The sequence below is a fragment of the Tursiops truncatus genome, chromosome 15 (genome assembly GCF_011762595.2).
Source record: "Tursiops truncatus isolate mTurTru1 chromosome 15, mTurTru1.mat.Y, whole genome shotgun sequence".
NCBI classification, from domain to species: Eukaryota; Metazoa; Chordata; class Mammalia; order Artiodactyla; family Delphinidae; genus Tursiops; species Tursiops truncatus.
Genome location: NC_047048.1, coordinates 6,687,736 through 6,710,770, shown reverse-complemented (window position 1 = coordinate 6,710,770; position 23,035 = coordinate 6,687,736). Strand labels below are relative to the sequence as shown.

Below are 23,035 nucleotides of genomic sequence, written 5' to 3'. Positions count from 1 at the left end.
ACAAAAGTACTAGGGGAGGGATCTTGGGTGTGAGCTATCTATTATGGTTCCTTTATGGCAAGAAGGACAGAAGTTGAAGGTGATGTCAGCTTTCTCCTTAGATGCATTCAGGCAGATTGTACAGGGACTTTTATTTTTGTGGTCAAGGGCTAGGAAGTTGAAGAGAGAACTGGAGCAGGTGGCTGTGTGTCTCTCAGGTCCTTGGTGGCCTTCAACACCTGCTGGCTTCTGAGTTGTCTGTGTCTGTCCAGGGTGATTATGAGAAACTGAGATCCCTGTGTGCAGCTGACTCTGAGCAGGTCCTCACTCAGTCTCACTCCTTAGGCCTTTATGACAGAGTATAGGGTCTCTTCCTGGGGGCCCTCTTGGGGAGGCGGGTGGGGAGGCGCTGCTGGTGAGGTCAAGCTGGAGAGGGTGAGGGAGGCATACCAGATGCCGTCATCCTGGGGGAGAATGGAAAGGGGAAGGGGTTAGGCAGCAGAGGGGGAGCTGTCCCATCTTAGAGCCGCAATCCCACAGCTGATGCCCTGCCAAAACCACAGTCCCTCTGTTCTTCCACCCCACCTTCTCCAAATGTTCCTTTAATTCTTTCAGGCCCTAATCTGAGCTGCTTACCTTGGTGTCCAGCTTGGGGCCTGTATGTTGTCCTAGAAAAAATCAAGATGTGCCAGGGTTAGGTGGCCTGGCAGCAAGGGGGCTCCAGTGGTGAGGTCATCTTTAGGTCAGGAACAGGGTCTGGGGGAGGGTGGGTGAGGCGGGGGAGAGAGGAGGATGCTGAGGGCACGTGTGTAGGGAGCGGGTGTGTGGGGGGAAGGACGGCCCAGGTGGAGAGCGGGGATGATGGCGGCAGGACCTACCTTTATTCCCAATGTTCTCGTATTTCTCCTCTGGGTTTTGGAAGGATCCCCTGTGTGGGAACAGGAAGGGGGCGATGTGTCAGAGGCTGGGCAGAAAAGAGTTACCACCTGCATCGGGCTGGTTCTCTTGGTGACCTCTCTGTGACCTGCCTGGACACACTCGGAAGATGAAGGCAGAGGTCTGAGGCTCTCAAAAGGAGGCCGCCTGGACGGGGTTGAGGGGTCATTTGCGGTGTAGCCCTGTCCCTGAGTGCTGACTGAGGTGGATTGTTCTGGAGAAGCGGCTTTACTGCAGGGGCACAGGGAGGAGAAGCAGGAGGGGGAGCTTCTGTTCTCTCTGCCGCAGCGCCTCAGTTAAAACTGGAGCCTCAGTTAAAACCAGGAAGCTAATCTCAGGTTCCCTGGTCATCGCCATGGGGAGGGGTCCGAGGAGGGCAGCTGTCAAGAGTCAGGAGGGAGAGAAAAGAGGGAGGGGCTGAGAGAAGGAAAAGCCTGGAAGTGGAAGGAAAGATGGAGAAAGGAAAGAGGTGGGCCATGAGGAGGGTAAGAGCTCAGGAAAGGAAGAGGAGCTGGGGCCCGAGGAGAGGGAGCCAGGCTGGAAGCCAGGAGGGAAGTTGATCTGAGTAAAGACAGAGGGCAGAGCAGCTGGAGGTCCCGCGTCACAGGGGAAAAGGACAGATCGGATGAGGGGCAAGAAAGAGGACAGAACGTGGAGGTGGTAGGTGTGTTCAGGAAGGATGAGGTGGAGAGAAACCAGGATGAACAGAGGAAAAGGCTGAGAACTGGGGATGAAGGAGGAAAGGGGCAGCCAGAGAAAGACAAAGGGAGATGTTCTGGGAAAGAATCAGAGAAAGTGCTGGTCCACTGTTCTCGATTTTTTAAAGAGCTGGAGCCTCCGGAAGTGAAGAGCCTGGCCTGTTAGGGGACTTGGGAGGGTGTGGATGGAGAGTCCAGGAGGGGAGGGGCTGTGAAAGGCTCCCTAGTGCTGTTCTCAGAAAGAAACTTCCTGCTTCACAAAACAGCACCCCCTCCCGCCTTGGAGGAGAAGCGCTCACCTGGCTGGGGTTCTGGCTTTAGTCTGCAGACCTGTAGGGGGACCAACAGTGTGTCAATGTGTCATTCATGGAGGCCTGTCTCCTGCCTGCCTTCTCTGCCCCGCCCCACTCTGAGCTAATCCTTGGAGAGACCAGAGCAGCGAAGCGGCTCGGCTGAAACCCGCCTGGGAGGGCCTGGGACTCTGAGCCTGCACCCAGCAGGCACCCTGAGGCTGCCCACACCGATCCTGCCTTGTCCTCAACACCCATCAGGAGAGCAGCTCTTCCCTGCACCCTGCGCCCCTTCACCTTCTGAACACATTGGACTTGCCCACTTCCCCCAACTCCAGTGACCTCTGCTCCACTCAGCCACACCCTGGGCCTTTTTTTTTTTAAATCACTCGAGCTGAGACCCAGTATCATAGTTATGCTACTACTGTCTTTCCTTCCAGCTCTCTTTTGTCATCATCCCTCTGTACCTGTGCTTAACCTCACTAACTCTTGTCTCTTGATGATCCACTTTCTTTCAGGTTATCCAGGCTCCCTGCTGAGTCCTCTACTCTCCATCTGTGCCCTCTTACTCGCTCCTTGACCTCCCGTGTTCCCCTGTCCTTCTGCCACACTTGCTGACACATCTTCAATCCTGGATGTGTCCTAAAGCAGGGAATGCTATTTGCTTATCCCAATATCCATTTGATTCTTCTTATTCAGTTACAGAACCTTGATTTTATTTGGAGTGGCAGTGTGCCCCCCTACAGATAGATGTGGGACCTATGACTAAGGGGAAGTTGTAGGTAGGACTTTCAGGAAAGCTCTTTAAAAGGAGGACAGAAAGCTGGGTCATAGTCTTTTTGTCCTTTCCTCCTACATCCTGTTTCCTGTTTAGATTCACAAATCATGCCTGGAGTCCTAGCAGCCATCTTGCACCATAAAGCACCCTTCAGGATCGAAGTCAGTATCCAGGACAGTGAGCAGGAAGTTAGGAGCCTGAGTGCTTAAGGACGGTGTCGTCTGCTTTCTGGCTTCAGATCCTTTTAGATGAGGAAAAAAGAAACCCTCTGTGTTACTTAACCCACTGTTACTTCTGTTCTCTGATGCTAGCAGCTGAACACAACTTTTTTTCTTTGGCTGTGGCACGGCTTGCGGGATCTTAGTTCCCCAACCAGGGATCGAACCCAGGCCCTCGGCAGTGAAAGTACAGGGTCCAACCACTGGACCGCCAGGGAATTCCCTGAACACAACTTTTAATCAGCAATTCCTAAAGGTTTCTAAACCTGCATGGTTGAATACTGCTGAAAAAAAACAGTCATGTGCAATGATGCTTTATGGCTTCTCATCTGAGTTGATCCTCAAATACCATCTTGCATTTCCTCAGTGACTATGTCACATTTTCTCTACATCTTGAACGTTCATCCTCACTCTCAGGACACAACCACTGTGGTTTTTGCTCTGCAGAGCTAAAATAACAATTTTAGACTGACCCCAGCCTGGCCCACCTCTGGCCCTTCCACTGCAGACACTGTATCTGCAAGGCCACGCTGAGGTTGCCACTTTGCTTTATCACATTGCTGCTGGGATTAGAGGCTCTGGGGTGTGATTTCCAAGGTCTTCTTCTCTCATCTCCTGCCTCCTCCACAGCTGTGAGCTACTTAGAGTTCCCAGCATGGTTTCCTTCCCCTGGAAGGACAGTGACCTCTACAGCACCCTCACCACCTGGCTAATTCTTTTTCATTCTTTGAGACTTTTTACAGGTGTCACTTCCTCTGGGAAGTCCTCCTTGATTACTCCTCCTTCCTCCCAACCTACCATAGCTATTTGCAAATGAGGCCATTAGCCCTTGAGGCAACTGTCTTCCCCATATCCTCCTCTCCCCCAGTTCCTTGAAAGCAGGGCCTGTGCTTTATTTACTTTTGCATCTCCAGTTATAACCCAGACCCTGAAAAATGGGTGTCCAACCAGTGCTTGCTGAGTGGAGCTACCTTCCTGTCCCTTCTGTTCTCTCCTTACATTTCCCAGGGCAGACCCTCCCTACCCTTGCACTAAAAGGTGAGGACAAATGAGAAATGATTAAGTCAAATGAAAAGAACTGGAAACGATCAGATTTGTGGAGAGGGATTGGTCTTGAGCAGTGGTTCCCAAACTTGATACACAAATACCACCTGAGGAGACCATTAAAAATGCAGATTCCCAAGCTCAGATCTCAAGCCCAGCAGGGATCTGCATTTTTAATGGGCATCTATGGTCATTCAGATGCAGGAGTGTTCTGAGAAACACCCAGCTGGGAATCTTGGGGAGAGATTGGGGGTCCCAGACCACTTACCTTTGCTTCTCTTCCACCTGAGGTACACAGTCAGTCCCACAATTGCAGTTATGAGCACAGCGCTGGCCAGTGCCAACCCGACTGTAGCTTCAGTACTCAAGGGCCAAGACCATGAACTCCTTTTGCCCTCTGGGACCCTGAGGCCAGCTGTGGTGGTGATGGTGGTGGTGGGACCTTGAGTGGTTGTCTTGGTGGCTGGGAAGACATGAGAAATATGCAAATTCTTCACTAAAGGGCTGGAGGTATCTGGGTGAAGCTGTCACATCTTGTTCCCTAGTTTGGGGAATGTGGGGGTGTGGGGAGCAAGTCTCTGAAGCTCTCCCACAGGGAGGGGAGTAACAAGGGCAGATACTGGAAGCCCTGAATCCTCATCACTCTGTTTAAATCCTGACCCTACCACTGATCAGTGCTGTGATCTCAGAACCTCATTTCATCACCTACAAATAGGGACAACTAAGTCACAGGATCAAAAAAATTAATGTGGTAAAATATACGTAACACAGATTTACCATTTTAACCATATTTAAGTGTATAGTTCAGTGACATCAAGTGTATTCACATTATCGTGCAACCATCACCACCATCTATCTTCTGAAATTTTTCATCTTTCCAAACTGAAACTCTGTCCCTATTAAACACCAACTCCCCATTCCCCCTTTCCCCAGCCCCTGGCACTCACCATTCTACTTTCTGACCCTAAGCATTTGACTACTCTAGGTACCTCATAGAAGTGGATTCAAACAGTATTTGTCATTTTACATGATTGTCTTAATAAGTGAGAAAACATCTGTAAAGCACCTAGTGTATATTGGAAATATATTATTATGGTTAAATTAATATGTATTGAACTTTAGTTCCTACACACAGATTGTATCGTTGTAGATGTTTAAGGCACCATTAAAAAATTGACATAGGGCTTCCCTGGTGGCACAGTGGTTGAGAGTCCGCCTGCCGATGCAGGGGACACGGGTTCGTGCCCCAGTCCCGGAGGATCCCGCAGGCCGCGGAGCAGCTGGGCCCGTGAGCCACGGCCGCTGAGCTTGCACGTCCAGAGACTGTGCTCCGCAACGGGAGAGGCCACAACAGTGAGGGGCCGCATACCGCAAAAAAAAAAAAAAAAATTGACATAATACTAAGCCACATACAGAAAATCCAACTCCAATAAAATCTTCAGGTTAGTGTGGACTGAATTTTCTGTCCACTTGTAGAAATTAATAATAAAAGTGTGAATCCCATCACTCAGTTGAGATAAAAAATTTTAAGTTCTTAGTCAAATAAATATATATAATGACATGCTATTTAGAAAATAAAAACGAGCAAGATGTATTTTTTAAAAACTCCTGGAATATGACTAAACCACACTCTAAGCTAAATTCATAGTATTAAATGCTGTAATTATTTAAAATGGGAAGAAATTTTTAAAGTGAATGAAAATTTCCAAAGAAAAAAATTACCAAACAGAGAGGAGCCAGCTCTAAGGAAACTCATAGTTTGAAAGTAATGAAAACCTATGTTGGAATAAATGTTTTTATGAAACAGAACAGCAGAAGGAATAACAAATACAGGAAGTGGTTAGAGAAAAAACAAACAAGAAGACAGATAAGACTCCTGCAGATTTAACAACCACAAAGAGTCTGTTGAAATCATGAGTGAGTGTGTGCTCAATCATAGGTTGATAATTCTAAAAAATTTCTGTGAAATTGATGATTTTCTGAGACAAATAATAATTTTTTTTTTTTGTCTTAACTCCTTTATCCCAGTGCCCAGATTAGGACCTGGCATATAATAGTCACTCAGTCAGTGCTTGTTATTTCATTTGTTAAATGAATAAATGAAATAATTTTCCCTTGGAATTTCACAACATTCAACCACTGTCTTCCAGCTTCCTCTATTGCTATTGAGAGAGTCAAGCCACTCTGATTCCTGAATCTCTTTATGTGGCCAGTTGATTTCCTCCTTGGAAATGTGTTGGATCTTCCTTTATCCCTGGTGTTTTGAAATTTCATGTTGCAGTGCCCCAGGGTTGGTCTCTTTATTTTTATCCATTTTGCTGGGTTCTTTCATTCTGGAAAATTTCTAGAGTAATTTTGTTGATAATTTCTTCCCCCATGGGCTTCTTTTTTCTGTTTTTAAAACTATTATTCAGGGGTTGGAACTCTTGGACCAATTCTCAATTTTTCTTATCTTTCCTTATAATTCCTATATTACATTTCTATGGCTGCTATGACAAATTGCCACAAGCTGGGTGAGTCTAAACAACAGAAGTTTACTCACAGATCTGGAGGCCAGAAGTCAGAAATCGAGGTGTCAGCCACGCTGCGCTCACTCAGGAGGCTCTGAAGCGGAATCTGTTCCTTGCTTCTTCCAGCTTCTGGTGGCTGCTTCATTACAGTCTCTGCCTCTGTGGTCACACTGCCTTCTCTTCCATCTGTGTCAAATCTCCCACTGCCCCTCTCTTATAAGGACACTTTTATTACTATTTAGAGCCCGCTCAGATAATCCCAGATAATCTCATCTCAAATTCCTCAACTGAATCACATCTCCAACAGTATAAGGCAGTATTCACATTATTCAGTATAAAGTTCTGGGGATTAGGGTGTAGACATGACCTTTGGGGGGCTGCTGTTCACCCACTACAATATCCAAATCTTTGAATTTTTTTCTACCTTCTGAGATATTTCCACAAACTTCATCTTTCAATCATTTATTGAGTTTTCCATCTTTGCTAGTATACCTATAATTTCCAAGACCTTTTTTTGTTTCAGAAGCTCCTTTGTAAAGCACCCTTTTGTGTTATATACATGAAATTCCTTAACTCTCTGAGGATGATAGTTATTAGAAAATTTTAATCTCCTTTCATAATTTTGGATTCTTCCAGATGCCCTTTTCCCCCAGATTGTTCTGTTCTCTGCATTTCATGGGAAAAGCATTCTTTAAATGTTTAGTTCAGTCATTTTTAAAACAGCTTCTGTAGCCTCAAGCAACCTGGGCACAGCTGAGGTGAGGGTACAATCCTTAGTGCAGGGGATTTGGTGCAAGGCCGAGACCCCGATCACCTTACCCCCTTGGCTCCCAGCATACAGGAAGCTGTGTGTGTTATAGCAGAAAAGGCATGTCAGTTAGTGGGCTGTAGAGTGATCTGTTATATTTCTAGATCTTTTCAGGCCCATCAGATAGATATCCCAGAGAAGAGTCTCCTAATATTCTGCCCTTGGTGGGTGGGTTGTGGGTACCAGCCTGGCTACCTGCATCCTGGGAGGCTCCCACAGGGGTCAAGTTGTTTAAGGTCTCATCAGTTCACCAAATCTCCAGATTTAAGAACTAAATCCTTGTCGCCAGTTAGGCCCCAGGGTACTCCCCCCAGGCTCCTTGTGGGTTATCGTTTCTAGAAAGCAAATATCCACTCTTTGGCCGGGGTTGTGGGTGGGGGTATGGAGGTGTCTCTGCTTCTTAAATACATTTCAACTAGTCCTCTAGTTTTCAGGCCTCCTTCCACCCCCAGTTTCACGAGTACTAGGAGCTGCCATTCCTGACCCTTTAAAGGGTTTTGCAGTGTAAATCGCCTTCCTTCTGGGTATCCCTGCTGGTGGCTTAGGGTTTAACTCCTCTGGTCTCCTGAGCCAGTTACATTAGTCTATCTGTTTCCAGCATCCCCAATTTTGTTTCTGTTCACCTGGATTGCAAATACTTTGTCCTTGTGGGGTTTTGTCTTAAAAAATTCCCTTTGCTGTCATTTTAGTAGATTTTGGGAGGGAGTGGAGGTAAACATGTGCATATAACCCAGCATCTTGGCCAGAATTTATGCATTACTTTTAAAATGAAAATTATAACAAGTATACATTTTTAAATGTTGCACATTAATAATAAAAGTAGAGAATAGGAAGAAGTCTTGTGAGACATTTGCATGATCTTTGGAAGAACATTACAAGGGTTTACCGAGGGATACAAAATAGGACCCTTTCCTCAGTGAGAAGATTGCACATCATACTGATTTCAGTTTCTGTCAATTGCTTTATAGGTTTAATGCAATTCTTATTTAAAAAATCAACATAAGCATTTTTCTAGGTACTTGGCAAACTTATTCTAACATTTATGTGGAAGAATAGGCAGGCAACAAATAAAGTTTTTGAGGAAGGAATATGTGGTTGTGATGGCAAAAGTCTTAACAGTCACTGAAACATGATAAAGTTTTAATAACTAAAACAGTGTCGTACTAATATAAGAAAACACAGACTAGTGAAACAGAATAGACAGACCAGAAATGGATGCTATTCTACAAAAGAACTTAAAAGCTAGGCCTATGAATCAATGGAAAAAAGAAAAAATATTCAATAAATGAAGTAAGGACAACTGATTTGTTTCTTGGTATAAAGATCAACTTAGTTCTTTATCTCACACTATATACCAAAATAAATTCTCACTATGTTGAAGAATTTTATTATGAAAAGTAATCAAATCTTACAAAAATTAGGAAAAAATATTTTCACCCCTAGTGGGATGTGGGGTTTTCAGCTTAGAAATAAAAGAGAAAAACTACAAATGAGAATATAATTAGATTTGGCTACAAAAGTAAACCGTTTGTAAAAAAAAATTAATAAGCCAATCTCAAACTTATGAGATATGTTTGCTACAGATATTCCTTTGGTGTGATGTTTTTGCATGGTGGTACTTCACTGGGATTAAAAACATTTCTTTTTATTACTTTCTTGTATCTTTTAAAAAGTAATGAGCATGACCATCCAATTAATTGAATTAATTGAAAAAAATTAACTTATTGATGAAAAAACTCACAGTAAGTGTGACTGAAACACAGAAATGAGAAAAAGAAGGAAGAATTAGGAAAGGAAGAAGAGGGATTTAAGGAGAGACGAAGTCCCTCAAAAAAGGCCATTTAAGGAAATATGGAGGAGGTGCAGGAAATACTAATCCAAGGCTGTCTTGCTTAATTCAGGTTGTGAGTCACTATCTATTTGCTTTAAAACCAGCATAGTGGTCAAGAAGGGGCAATGGTTTTCCGAGGGGGAGACACGGGGAGTGTCCATCCCAGCCGGGAGCAGAAATTCATCACTGATACTGCTTAGAATTGCCAGCACAAGTGATTATAAAAAGCAAACAAACGTAGACGATTTTCAAAAAAATAATCTACAGACAACACACTCCTTTATTGCCTGTACCTGGGAGAGAACCCCTCACCTCTGCCCTGGAGTCAGATACACTGAGGTTCAAGTTCAACGCCCCACTGAATGACAGAGGGAGATCCGTTGATGCTACACGGCCATTATTAGGTGAAAAATAGTCAAAACAAGATGATCAGGTCAGTACCCGAGGCCAAGCGGCTCATGGTTAAGAGAAGAGGCTCTGGGGTTAAACTGGGGTCAAACCCCACCTGCACCAGGAGTGACTTCGGGCAGGTGTTTGCTGTGTGAGCCTCGGTCTCCCTTCCTGTAACAGGAGGATGGCAGAAGGGCCGACTGTTACCGGGGTCGTGGGGAAGGTTAGCTGGGGTTTAGCTGGGATGATGCTGCCAAGGTGTCCAGCCGGGAGGCAGGGCACAGTCAGCGGGAGCTGCCTTTACCGCTGCTGCTGCCTCGTCATGACCAGGACAGAGGAGCAAAATCAGGGTGGACAACGGGGACAGTGTGACTAGAACCACACAGGGAGAGGTGCGGGGGAGGCAAGGAGGTAAAGAGGGTGGAAGCGGGGGAAGAGGAGATGGGAAAGAGGTGGGATGGGGGTGGGAGCGTTGAGGGCCATGTTCTGGGGAGCAGAGCAGCAGAAGGAAGGGGGAGATGGGAAACAGGTGATGGGGACACGGGATGCCTCGGGCCACCATTGGTGGCCACCACACACCTACTGTGTGTGTGGGCTGAGCTCATGGCCGTGGGGAGACAGACATGGGGTAGCTGAGTCCCCACACATGGACACATGACAAAGGGGAGGCAGCCACATCCCAAAGATGTCAAGTCACCTGGAGGACATGGGGTGAGGGCAGGGGAGGGGTAGCCCCAGCTTGGAGCAAGAGAGGAGAATAGCCGGGAGCCCAGAGGGCGGAGGCCTGAGGATGAGGGAGGGGGCAGAGAGGAGGATGGGCAAGGGAGGTAGCGCAGGGCTGGGGAAGACTAAGGTGAAAAGGGGTTGATAGAGGCCTGGGGAGGAGTATAGGGGGCAGGGAGAGGAGTTTGAGAGAAGAGAGGAAGAGGGGGCCTGGGCCAGGCCTGGGAGACAAGACCCCAGTGGCCTCCAAGAGCCTCAGGCAGGACAGCTGGACTCACGGGGGGTGATGGTGAGTGTGGTTCCGTCGATGGACTGCCACATCTGCTTGCCGTTTCCCCGTGTGTCCATCTCCACCCGGCAGAAGTAGCTAGCCGCATCCTCCCTCCGCAGTTTCGAGATCTGGAGGGAGCCGTTCTTCCCACCCTTTGTCCAATTCAGGAGGAGCCGGTCCTTGAAATCATTATGGATGAACTTCGGGGTCGTGTTGTAGATGAACTCCCCATGGAAGTGTTTCCATCTCCAGAATATATTCACGTTGGGAACGCTGTATAATTTCCAGGAGTGATAGAAGAAGAAGGGGATGTCGATGGAGCCACCCTCGGGGGCTGAGATTTCCTTTGGTTGGTTCATCCCAAAGGCAGTGTTTGGATTGGGTTCTGCCCAGTGACCTAGAGGAGGGAGGGAAAGGGAGAGACATTGAAGGTGACCCAGACCGTCAGCCACCCTCACCTACAGTGGGATGTGTGACAGGTGGTAGGACTGGCCCTCTGGCCTGGGTGAGCCCCTCTCCAGGCTTGGGGCGGGGAGGAGGGTGCGGGGTTGGGGGGACCCGGCACTGTGGGACCAGCTCTTTGTTTGTTGGGGGTGGGAGGCCTGGCCGGCTACCCCAGGGGACACTTCTACAGACACCCAGCCATAGCCCCTCCCCGGGGGGGTGGTCCCTGTGGCCCTAGGCAGAGCAGGACAGTCCCGGCCTCTCACCTGCCTGCAGAGATGCCAGGGGCAGCAGCAGGGTCAGCAGCAGGGGCAGACCCATGGCCTTGCCCTCCTCCCGGGATGAGAAGACAAGCAGAGCCTTCAAGGCCAGAGGGGAGGCCTGTGGAGGGGCCGCCTGCGGGGAGTCTCAGCACCAGGAGAGCGAGGACCAGGCTCCTTCCGAGGACTGAGGAGGGTAGGGGCCTTCCCCAAACCCGCCCACCCCTGCCATGACTGACACTTCCTTTATCAATCTGGCTTCTTTTCCTATATTGCAAAAGGGCCTCTCTGTGGTCAGTGCAAAGGGAACCGTGATCTAGGGCTCCCTGCCCCGCTCTGCACACTGAGGGGCTGGTCCTGACCTGGGCCAGCTGGGGCCTCTCCTCTCTCCCTCAGCTCCCTGCCTCTGCCACCCCCTTGGCATCTCCTTAGGAGTCAGCCTCTGTGTCTCTGTGTGTCTCTCTCTCCTTTTCTCTGCTTCTCTGAGTGTCTCTCTCCTCCCAGGGAAAGGGGTGACAGCAGGACCAGTTCAGGCTCCTTCAGGGAGAGGTCCATGGCCCTGAGTCCCTGCCCAGCTACAGCCCCTTAGAGAGGAGGAGGAGGGAGCTGCTGGTGGTCAAGCCTCAGCCCCCAGCCCAGGCACCAGGGGTACCCAGCATGCTGGTGGTCTCTCTCTCTGCAGGTAGGGGACACTGCAGTGCCCCCCTTCATCCCCAGGCAGAACCAAGGCCCACCAGGCCCCTCCCGCCCTGCTCTGCTCCCTGTGTGCAGTCTCACACCCTCCCTGAGGTGAGGTGAGGGTGGGCGCAGGTTCCCACCTACCCAGAAGGTGGGCCTTCTGGAGGCCACGCCTCCACCCAGAGATGCAGGACTGGATCTGCAGGGCCCTCTGTCCTCACACTCTACAAGGAGGACACCGGGGCTCAGACACGCCCTGCCCCACGTCCAGGACTCTGAGGTGGCGGGTCCAGGACTTGAACTCCAGTCTTGCTGAGCCCACAGAGCCTTCTGCTCCTTCTGGATGCTTCCTCCTGGCTGCACCACAGAATCTCTGGGCCTCACCCTGTGACTGCAGAGCTCTGGGGGGTGAGCCCGGAGGCTGTATTTACTAACGCTTCTCAGGGGGTTCCATCTGCAGCTGTGCGACCCTGGCTCATCCAGAGCCTTCCCTGGACAGAGGGGATGAAGGTCAGAGCAGTCATGAGCCATCCAGCTGACAGTCCCTGGGACCCCCTCTGATGGACGCCCTGCCCGCCTGTGACTGGTGGTGGGCGGGGTGAGAGATTGGGGGCTGGGAACTTTGGTGGCCCCCCGGGGCTGGCTGGGATGGAGGCTCTGCTCACCCGCTCTCCAGGATGACGTTGGCATTGGTTCACAGAATGGACCATGGGGGTGGGAGGACATGATTTGAACTTCCTTTTTCCTTTTCTCAGTTTCTTTCCCAATCCTAATAGATGTTTCCCACAGTTCTCTCGTGGCCAGCCAGGTAGTCCTGGCTTTCTCTACGTGCCTGCACTTACAGGCCTCAGAGGACAGATTCTGCACTTTCATGGAACCCTCTTATCTGAGTCAAGCCCTAAACCTGCGTTTTCTCATTTTCAGCTTTACAACATTCTGTGGTGATGTATCCTTATGTTCATTTTACCCAGGGAGAAACTGAGGCCCAGAGCCTTAATGGCATGGAGAGTCCCAAACTCTCCCATTCCTGTTGGGGGAAGGGAGGATGATCTCCTGTCACCAATTCAGCCCAAGCATCTTTCAAAGTCCACAGGGAGGTGACCTCACTTACTCTGGTTCCCTCCAGGTCTGGATTTGGACCGCACTCAGGTCTGTCTGCCTCGTGAGCTTGGTGCTTACCCAAGATTGCCCCTCCCCCACCAGCCACCCCGTTAACCTCCCTCACTTCCCCTTCCTTCCACAGCCCATCCTGGGGGGTCATTCATTGTGCTTCATTCAGCCGGCCCCTTCTCAGGGTCTGGGGAAACAAAGGCAGGAGGGATGTGAGTGTGGCCCCTGAGGTGAGGCAGGACACATGAGGCAAAGAAAGAGCACAGGGAAGGGGGAGGTACGAAGGGCAAGGTCTTGGTCTCTGCTCTTTCCCGTGGGCTGTCCACGGGCCTCTGCTGACATCAGCACTCTGTGTACTTCCTCTTGTTTTGCAGGCAGGGAGGGGCCCAGAGAAGGCTTCTCCTGCCCTGGTTGGGTGCAGGCGTGCAGTGAGCCCTCCAGGAACTAGAGTCCAGCTGGGAAGGGAAGACTCTCAGCTTGCTTCACTATGTGAGGCAAGTAGAGGGAGACCCAGGCCCCACAAAGTTGCAACAGGCAGGGATGACATCTCCCACTTCCTGTGTGTCGGGTGCTTTGCACTCGTGTTGGCCATGTTTTCTTATTTGCTGTATTCTTGATGCTCTGACATCTGGGGCCTCACTGACCAGGGAGAGACTGTCCCTCCCAGGGCTGCCAGTTCTTAGAAGGGCAATGGACGTGCCCAGGAGCTCACCTGTCATATGCAAACCAACCAGTCCAGAGCCCACACTCCCCACCACTTCCTCCATCTGGCTCTTATGCTCCAGGAGGCCCATGTTCTTCTGCCGTATTCATCCCAGGGCCAGGTACCAGGCAACTAGGGACAGCCCCTAATCCCCAGAGCCCGCAGACATTATTCATACCAGCTGATCCTAAACCTGCCTGCTCTCCCTTGCCTTGTCTTTCTCACAGAACCTACAACAAAGGCTCCTGCCCATGTTTCCCCCTCCCTCCCTCCGCCTCCTGACTGACCCTAGTGCCTCCCTGCATGGCCCTGCGTGGAGTGCTGGGCATCTTGTTTTTATGGTTTTGTGAATATAAACTGCTTCCTTCATAACAGTCATTTGCATGTGTGTCTTACCATACCTGATTAAAACACATCCAGGTTATGTTTTAAAATAGCTCTTAACTCTCCCAGCAGCCCCAGGAGGTAAGCAGGGTGTATTTTGATCCTCATTTTTATGCAGGAAGAAACTCAGGTCCCGAGTGAGATGATGAGATTTAACTGAGGTCACATCACATGTAAATGTCCACTGTGGCGTTGGGTCTGAGCCCAGAGCCCGTGCTCCCTACCACTTCTCCACGCAGTGATGAAGGTCAACAGCCCTCTGGCCCCGTTAACAGCCAACGCTTCCCTTTTCTATGTTGTCTTCCTTCTGCACAGGGAGAAGCTTGAGGACTGATTGGGACACTGGCTCAGGGGGTCCTTGTCACGTGGCACAGTGAGTGGGGCAGTCAGTGCTGACTGAATGTTTATGGAAGAAGGAGAGATCTTTAAAGGATAGGTATCTGTGTGATGATCCATGTAGCTTTCCAGGCCATGTGCAGGGTCCTCTGTGTTACCTCATCCTGTCCTCACTGGGACCCTCCAAGGGAGGTACTGTTACTACCCCCACTTTACAGATGAGAAACCCGAGGCTCAGGGAAGGGAAGTCATCCGTCCCACAGTCAACTCCAGAGGCTGCGTCTGTAGTTCCTGCTTCTGTCATATTCACAAGTTTCATCTCTGTGGGACCGAGACTTCCTCTCTTGTCAGCCTCCTTTTCATGCCACAAGGATGCATTTCAGCTCCTGGTCAATCTGACAAATGCTGATTGGGCTTCTAGGAGATGAGAGCAGAGGGCTGAGAACTGGGGATCAAAGGCTGACCCCCGACCTTGCTGAGCTCCCAGGCTGGGAGAAGTGCAGGATACTCAGAAGAATGGGACCAAGAGATCATTGTCTGCACTTCCCCTCAGAGTAGTGTGCTGGTAAGTGTTCACCAAACAATCTCTAGAAAAGGAGTCCTGATTTGTAGGCTTTTCCAATTTCCATGTGTCAAGTTAACTATTGCACGGACTGACTGTTTGTGTGCCCCCCTCACTCCAAATCCATATGTTGAAGCCCTAACCCCCAGTGTGGCTGTATTTGGAGATGCGTCCCTAAGGAAATGCTTAAGGTTGAATGAGGTCATGAGGAGGGGGCCCTGGCCCAATAGGAGTAATGTCCTCATGAGAAGTGACCCCAGAGTGCCCCCTCTGCCTCCTCCACGAGTCTACACTCAGAGGCCATTGTGAACACAGGGCAGGAAGGCGGCCACCTACAAGCCAAGGGAAAGAGGCCTTAGAGTAAAACCTACCTTGTCAGCACCTGGATCTTGGGCTTCCCACCCTCCAGAACTGAGAAATACATTTCTGTTTTTTAGCCACCCTGTCTGTGCTATTTTGGTCTGACAGCCTGAGCAGATAATACGACTACCAATGTGAAATCACTGAATGTGAGTCAGGAGGAAATGTATAGCATGTGTCATTGTACAGCCTTCCCACCGTGAGGATACAATAGCACAGTAACCTCGAGAGCATACGTAGTAGTGAACTATGGTTAAAGAAGTAGGAAATGATGAGCTTCCCTCATTTTTAATATAATTTAATTGTAAGTTTATATTATTTTATTTTTTCTTGATTAATATTTTTTTGTTGTGTAAAATACACATAACATAAAATTTACCATTTTAACCATTTAAGTGTACAGTTCACTGGCATTAAGTACACTCACACTGTTGTACACATATTATTTAATTTTTAATAATGGCTGTGTTTAACAACTGGCTTGCAACATGCCCCCAAATTTAACAGTCAGCTCCAGCACATCCCTGTCTGTGGGGTCTCCCCAGCGATCCTCAGGTTACTTGGCAAATTTAGGATAAAAAGCCACAAAATTATCTTATTTATGTGTATTTCACAGAATTCAAATTTATGATGAATTATGATTGATATATAAATCCTCCTTTTTCTTTCTTTCCCCTCACTCCCTCCCCTTCCTCCCTCCCTCCCTCCCTCTCTCTCTCTCTCTCTCTGTAATATCTTTTTAGTAATCTCTCACTCTGAAAGGCTGATAATGTGCTTGCAAGTCCTGAATTGGCAAATAGATCTCAGTTAAGGTCCTGAACACTGGATGCAGTTCATCACAGCCCACAAAACTTCACGTCATTGCATGTCACTGGTCCCTGGTATTTATCTGGTTTTGGTTTAAGACAACAGAAATTTATTGTCACAATTCTGGAGGCCAGAATCCACCATCACAATGTCATCAGGGTCATATGCCCTCTGACGCCTCTCAGAGAGGACGCTGCCCTGCCTCTTCCAGCTGCGGTGCTCCTGGCAATCCTCAGCATCCCTTGGCTTGTAGACACATTGCTTCAATCTCTACCTCCCCTGTCTATTTTTTAGTGTTACTATTGGGCTTCATTACATTCCTGATTCACAAAACTGGACCAATGGCTCTAGAGTGATCCACTGAAGGACAAAGCAAAATTGTGATGAAAAGAGTTAACGCTGAAATGAACACAAGCATATGAGGGCAAATGAGACCCCAGGGGAGCAGGGAGGGAGTTTGTATCTGCAGAGATGAGTGAGTGAGGGTGGCGACACCAAGGACCGAAGGAGAGAAAGGCATCTCCAAAATCCGGGGATGATATCTGAAAACTGGGAGTGGCCCACACCCCCAGTGCTTGCCCCCGGGACACAATCTGTCATGGGACTTTATTAAACTGTGATCTCTGTAGAAAATTAATTAGGTACAAACAAAAAGCAATGTTCCTCAGTACAAATTGGTGAATTTTGTTTCTAAAAGTGAAGAAGGTGGGACTTCCCTGGTGGCACAGTGGTTAAGAATCCGCCTGCCAATGCAGGGGACACGGGTTTGATCCCTGGTCCGGGAAGATCCCACATGTCACGGAGCAACTAAGCCCATGTGCCACAACTACTGAGCCCACATGCCGCAACTACTGAAGCCCACACACCTAGAGCCGGTGCTCCGCAACAAGAGAAGCCACCGCAATGAGAAACCTGTGCACTTCAAGGAAGAGTAGCCCCCGCTCGCTGCAACTAGAGAAAAGCTTGCGCGCAGCAACGGAAGACCCAATGCGGCCAAAAAAAAAAAGGTGGAGAAGGTACCAAACCTCGAGGCATTACTCAGCTGTGCTTCCTGTAGCCTAACAGGATAAAGTCCTCCTGTTGGGCCTCTGATGATAGGGCTGCCACAATGTGCCGGACGTCTCTCCTTTTCCCTCCTGCGCCTACCCTGTGTGCTTGTCACCCCTGCCCTTACCCGGGGGTTGATGGACTATTGCCCCGTTCTGCTCAGACAATGGGAGCAGCAGAAGGGTCCTGATCGAGGGGGTGTCTCCTGGCCCCTCCTGGGTGTGGCCCCCAGGGTGTGGTCAGGTTCACTGCGGGCTGGTCACCTTCCTTGTGGACCATAGGTTTGTCCCCTACCAGTCATGGGTCCCTGGCCCAAGCACAACCAGAGGCCCACATGCTTTAGATCAAAATATTTGAGTCTGCTCATAATCTGCTTAGTGAGAGATGTGCTGTATCTCTGCCTTTCGAAGTAGACCATCTTAATACAAAACTGAGAAATATGTCTTTGTACCAGTGAAAGTTAGCAAAACAGAAACAACTGTATTTAATTATTATTGCATGAGCCTGCAGTTTCTGTTAATGCGTTGGTGATATTTGCAAGACTTTTAAATTAAAGACATACGGAATTCTTAAATTATCACATTTTTATTTTGTGAAATTTATTTTTTTCCTTCTCCCAGTAAAATCACTAAGTATGTTGTTACAATCAATACTTCACATAATTTGTTTTCCATTGACAGTAATGCCAAATTAGACAACATTTCTTGAATCATTGTAGTTCGGAGGTGGTTTTGTTTTATTCATTTCCGTTTGGAGAAACTTCTCTCTGTTGTGGCAGCCCCAACTAGGATCATCAATACTTTTCTTAAAGGAACACTTAGATTGGGAAATGTCACACATTTTATGCGACATGTTCACATGGTGCGGTGTGCTCACATATCAGAAGTTATTATTGCAGAAAATATTACAAAATGTTTTTATTTCATGATCTAAATTATCAGTTATGCCATGATTTTAATCACTTTTAAAAGCAACATTGGTAGCTTGCTTTATGCATATGTCAAACCCATATATATTATATATTTTATATATGCATATATATACTGTATATATATATTCACACCCAGGCATGTATATAGATATATAATAGGACTTGTTTTAAGTTCTTCCGTGCCATGCACAACTGTTATGCACAGCATGTTAATTCGTGAGCATCTCTGGAACCAGGAATTGGAACATGGAAAGAAGAAGGTAGGTAGTGGGTGTTTGGCACAGTTGAGAGGCAGTTACTTGTTTTGCAAAAATCGATTGCCTTCAAGTTATCTGAGGGAAAGACTTCACAAGTTAATTTGTCTTTTCTGTCAGTTTGTACTCCTCTGCTGTTTCCTTCACACAGGCCCATGCACTGACAGTCCTCAATGTCAACAAGGGCATGACCCCCAGATCCTTACGGCATTTGGGTCCTGTCCCATTTGCGTCGGGACATGGGGTGAGCTGTGGGGAGAAGTACTTCTCTGGGCCCAGAAGGGTGTTAGTCATGAGTTCCCTCTTCACAGCTCCCAGGTTGCCCTGGGCCAGCAGTGGGGGCTGGATTCCAGTGACCCAGGTGTTCATGTGTCTTCTATGAATTCACTTGTGTGTTTGTTTGTTTATTTATTTATTAAAAAATATTTATTGGGACTTCCCTGGTGGCGCAGTGGTTAAGAATCCGCCTGCCCATGCAGGGGACATGGGTTCGAGCTCTGGTCCAGGAAGATCCCGCATGCCACGGAACAACTAAGCCCGTGCACCACAACTACTGAGCCTGTGCTCTAGAGCCCGCGAGCCACAACTACTGAGCCCATGTGCCACAACTACTGAAGCCCACATGCCTAGAGCCCGTGTTCCGCAACAATGAGAAGCCCGCACAATGCAACTAAGAGTAGCCCCTGCTTGCCGCAACTAGAGAAAGCCTGTGCACAGCAACGAAGACCCAACATAGCCAAAAAATAAATTAATTAATTAAAATATTTATTTATTTATTTGGCGGCACCAGGTCTTAGTTGTGGCATGCGGGATCTAGTTCCCTGACCAGGGATCGAACCCTGGTCCCCTGCACTGGGAGCTTGGAGTCTTAACTACTGGACCACCAGGGAAGTCCCTCACTTGTGTGTTTATGCTCAAGGCTTTCCAGAGCCTGGGGCCAGGGTAGGATCCCTCTTGCCTGAATGAAGCAGCCTTCTCCCTACAGCACACACTCTCCCCCTCCCCCTCCCCCTCCCCAGGACTGCAGGTATAAAAGCAGACTTGCTGGACTGGCCTGAGGCCACCACCCTGTCTCTTAGCGTGCTTCTATACCCTGCCCACCCCTTCCTATCTAAGCATCCCTTTCTTCAGCTCTCTTCCAACTGCCTTCATCTGAGAGAGCCACCTGTTTCCAGCCAAGACCCACCCGCTTCATATCCGAGTCTGAATTCACTGTTGGCAAATGTGTGGTAGATAGGGAGACATGATCAGCAGATTTTTTAAAAATATATATTTATTTATTTATTTTTATTTTTGGCTGTGTTGGGTCTTCGTTGCTGCACATGGGCCTTCTCCAGTTGCAGCGAGCAGGGGCTACTCTTCATTGTGGTGCGTGGGCTTCTCATTGTGGTGGCTTCTCCTGTTGCAGAGCATGGGCTCTAGGTGCGTGGGCTTCAGCAGTTGTGGCTCGTGGGCTCTAGAGCGCAGGCTCAGTAGTTGTGGCCCACGGGCTTCGTTGCTCCACGGCATGTGGGATCTTCCCGGACCAGGGCTCGAACCTTTGTCTTCTGCATTGGCAGGCGGATTCTTAACCACTGCACCACCAGGGAGGCCCTGATCAGCAGATTTTTGTCCTAATTTTTGCTGAAAAACGCCCGCTGCACGATAGCAGAGCCGCAATGTAGACTGGAAAATGTAGACAGGAAGGAAAGGGGTCTACAGCCAACCAAAGAAATGGCAACTGTATTTCTTTTTTTTTTTTTTTTTTTTGCGGTACGCTGGCCTCTCACTGCTGCGGCCCCTCCCGCCGCGGAGCACAGGCTCCGGACGCGCAGGCTCAGCAGCCATGGCTCACGGGCCCAGCCGCTCCGCGGCATTGTGGGATCTTCCCGGACCGGGGCACGAACCCCTGTCCTCTGCATCGGCAGGCGGACTCCCAACCACTGCGCCACCAGGTAAGCCCTGTATTTCTTTTTTTTTTCTTTTTGCGGTACGCGGGCCTCTCACTGTCGTGGCCTCTCCCGTTGCGGAGCACAGGCTCCGAACGCGCAGGCTCAGCGGCCATGGCTCACGGGCCCAGCCGCTCCGCGGCATGTGGGATCTTCCCGGAACGGGGCGCGAACCCGTGTGCCCTGCATCGGCAGGCGGCCTTTCAACCACTGCGCCACCAGGAAAGCCTGCAACTGTATTTCTTCATTCTTGGATCTGAAGTGTACCGGGTAAAGTAAATCCTTAACGACTGTGTAACAAACAGCCCAAAATGCCAGTGGTTGAGCACAATGAAAGTTCCGTCCTGGATCCTATAACATTCCAGTGTGGATGTTCCTGGTCAAAGGCTTCCTGGGCATCTCTCGTCCATCAGTGATTCTGGGACCCAGGCTCCTTCTGTCTCCCAGCTTCACCTCCTCTGGTTCCTTAGGGTCCTCTCCATTCACCTGGCAGATGGGAGACAGAGCTTGGAGGATTGCACAAGAGGGTTTTACAGCACTTCTTGTGGAAGTTACATACTTCACTTCCTTTTACACTCCATCGGCCAGAAATCAATTGTCTGACCCACCCCCATCTGTATGAGAGGCTAGGATATGTGTTTAGATGTGGGAACAGGATTAGGGTGAGGCAAGCGAGGCGCTCATCTCAGACTGAAGGTTTCAGGGGATGCCAAAAAACTCAGTAGGTTTTGAGTGTCTTGTTGATGTTTGCGTCCATTAAAGCCAGGAAGGTAAAATTATAATAAATTCTGGTTTGGGTGTAAATAAAGTCTTTAAACTTAAAATAGTGTTGTGAGTTTTAATAGACCTCCTTTTCAATTTTTCAATATTTTTTCCAACTCTTTAGTATTCTGTTAAAAATTATCCATTAAAAATACATGAAAGCGTGTACCTAGGGGCCCACACTTCTGTGTGTCTGGTAGGAAAGGTATCTAGATCTTGAGGAACACAAAAGAGTCTCTGCCAAATCCCCACACTTTATTCTCATCCTTTACGTATTTTATTCTTCATCTTTGTTCTTTAATAATGAATGCCTTTAAGCAGGACACTTTCCTCTGCATACATGCTCATTGTGTCCAAGGTTTTGGTGATGTGTTTTCCTTCTTATCGCTTCCTAAGGGGTTTGTTATTTCTCTTTTAATTTCTTTTTGATCCAAGAGTTATTTAAGAGTGCATCTTTTCATTTCCCAGTATATGTAGTTAAGCTTTTTGGGTCCCATTAAAAGAAATCAGCCTTATTGAGCTATGAGTTACATACCATACGGTTCACTCATTTGTTTTTTATTTATTTCAACAAATTTTTTGTCATTCAACGAGTGTGCCTGCTGTCTTTATTTTTCTTAATTAATTTTTATTGGAGTGTAGTTGATTTACAATGTTGTGTTAGTTTCAGGTGTACAGCAAAGTGAATCAGTTATACATATACATATATCCACTCTTTTTTAGAATCTATTCCCCTGTAGGTCATTACAGAGTTTTGAGTAGAGTTCCCTGTGTAGTAGGTCTTTATTAGTTAGCTATTTTATATATAGTAGTGTCAGTTCACTCACTTCAAGTGTATAATTCTATGGTTTTGGTATACATTATTAATTTTTAAAACTTGTGGTAAAATATACAGAACATTTTCTATTTTAGCCTTTTTTTAGTGGTATTACTTACACTCACAATGTTGCACAACCATCACCACTGTCTATCTGCAAAACTTTTCCATTACCCCAGACAAAAACTTCTTTCTTTTGCATGTAGATATCCAATTCTCCCAGCACCATTTACTGAAGGAAACTTGTGTCGTTTTTTAGTGGTTGCTCTAGGGATTATAATATATGTGCTTAATTTTTCAGTTCAGTTAAAATTAATATTTTACCACTTCAAGTGACATGAAGAAAACTTACAACCATAGAGCTCTCTTTACTCTTCACTTTATGTGGTAATTATCATATGTATTAAACTTATAATCATGGAAAATCTCACCAGTAATGTTATAATTTTTGCTTTTGATAGTCATATATATTTTAAAGAATTTAAGAGGAGAAAATAACCTCTTCTATTCACCTAGATAATTACCACTTCTGTTGCTCATCCTGCATCCCTGGAGTTCCAAGTTTCCCTGTGGTGTCATTTCTCTTCCCTGTGAAGAACTTCCTTTAGAATCTCTTTTAGAGCAGGTTTGCTGGCCGTGAGTCCCTTCAGTTTTCCTTCATTTGAGAATATCTATTTCGTCTTCATAACTGAAGGATGTTTTTGCTGGATGTAGAATCTGGGTTGACAGCGCTTTTCGTTCAGCACTTTAAACATGTAGTTCTGCTGTCTTCTTGTCCTCCAGGCTTTCTGATGAGAAATCTGCATTTGTTTGAATTATTGTCCCCTGTGTATAATGCTTTGTGATTCTCCGGCAGCTCTCAAGATTTCTCTCTTTATCTTTAGCTTTCAGTGGTTTGATTATGCTGCCTCTGGAGATGGTTTTGAGTTTATCCTGTCTGGAGTTCACTGAGCTTCTTAAATCTTTAAATTGATCTCTTTCAAGTATTTGAGAAGTTTGCAGCCATTGTTTGTTCAAATATTGTTTTCTGCATTGATCTCTATCTCCTCTTCTTCCGGAATTCCGACGACACATACGTTAGACCTTTTTATTTTGTCCCCTGGGTCTCTAAGGCTCTGTTCATTTTCATAAATCTGATTTTTCCTGGCTGTTCAAGTTGGATAGTTTCTTTTGATC

The 23,035-nt window shown here is 47.7% G+C and overlaps 1 protein-coding gene and 1 long non-coding RNA gene across 6 annotated transcripts in view; one reads left to right on the top strand and one right to left on the bottom strand.

Moving 5' to 3' along the window:
* Positions 1 to 112: 112 nt before the first annotated feature.
* On the bottom strand, positions 113 to 11,364 carry PILRA (paired immunoglobin like type 2 receptor alpha). 4 transcript variants are annotated; one of them, XM_033840721.2, is made up of 7 exons: positions 11,187 to 11,351; positions 10,484 to 10,873; positions 4,212 to 4,406; positions 1,913 to 1,943; positions 858 to 907; positions 616 to 647; positions 113 to 443 (listed from the first exon to the last, which is right to left on the bottom strand). In XM_033840721.2, exons 1-7 carry the CDS (start codon positions 11,239 to 11,241, stop codon positions 321 to 323), a joined length of 876 nt encoding a protein of 291 aa, XP_033696612.1. In that variant the 5' UTR covers positions 11,242 to 11,351; the 3' UTR covers positions 113 to 320. The 4 variants fall into 4 exon arrangements, 2 of the variants coding, with proteins under 2 accessions (XP_033696612.1, XP_033696613.1); XM_033840722.2 differs by lacking the exon at positions 1,913 to 1,943 and having other exon boundaries at positions 11,187 to 11,355; XR_012325981.1 differs by lacking the exons at positions 113 to 443; positions 616 to 647 and adding an exon at positions 6,486 to 6,666 and having other exon boundaries at positions 880 to 907; positions 11,187 to 11,363.
* A 690-nt stretch (positions 11,365 to 12,054) lies between these two features.
* LOC117308268 (uncharacterized) overlaps positions 12,055 to 23,035 on the top strand; it is a 50,971-nt gene continuing 39,990 nt past the window's right edge. Inside the window, exons 1-4 of one of the 2 annotated variants that reach the window (XR_012325980.1) lie at positions 12,055 to 12,799; positions 13,343 to 14,428; positions 14,813 to 14,956; positions 16,057 to 20,286. This is a non-coding gene — a long non-coding RNA (uncharacterized lncRNA). Of the gene's footprint in view, positions 12,800 to 13,342; positions 14,429 to 14,450; positions 14,957 to 16,056; positions 20,287 to 23,035 lie in introns of those variants that run through there. The other variant, XR_012325979.1, reaches the window with a different exon arrangement.

Bases quoted from the DNA above. Each gene is read 5' to 3' on its own strand.
- PILRA (XM_033840721.2), bottom strand. From the start codon at position 11,241: ATGGGTCTGCCCCTGCTGCTGACCCTGCTGCTGCCCCTGGCATCTCTG. The intron at 4,407-10,483 runs GTGAGTCCAGCT...ATGTCTTCCCAG, and splicing joins CACACTCACCATCACCCCCC to CCACCAAGACAACCACTCAA. The intron at 908-1,912 runs GTGAGCGCTTCT...GTTCCCACACAG, and splicing joins AAAGCCAGAACCCCAGCCAG to GGGATCCTTCCAAAACCCAG.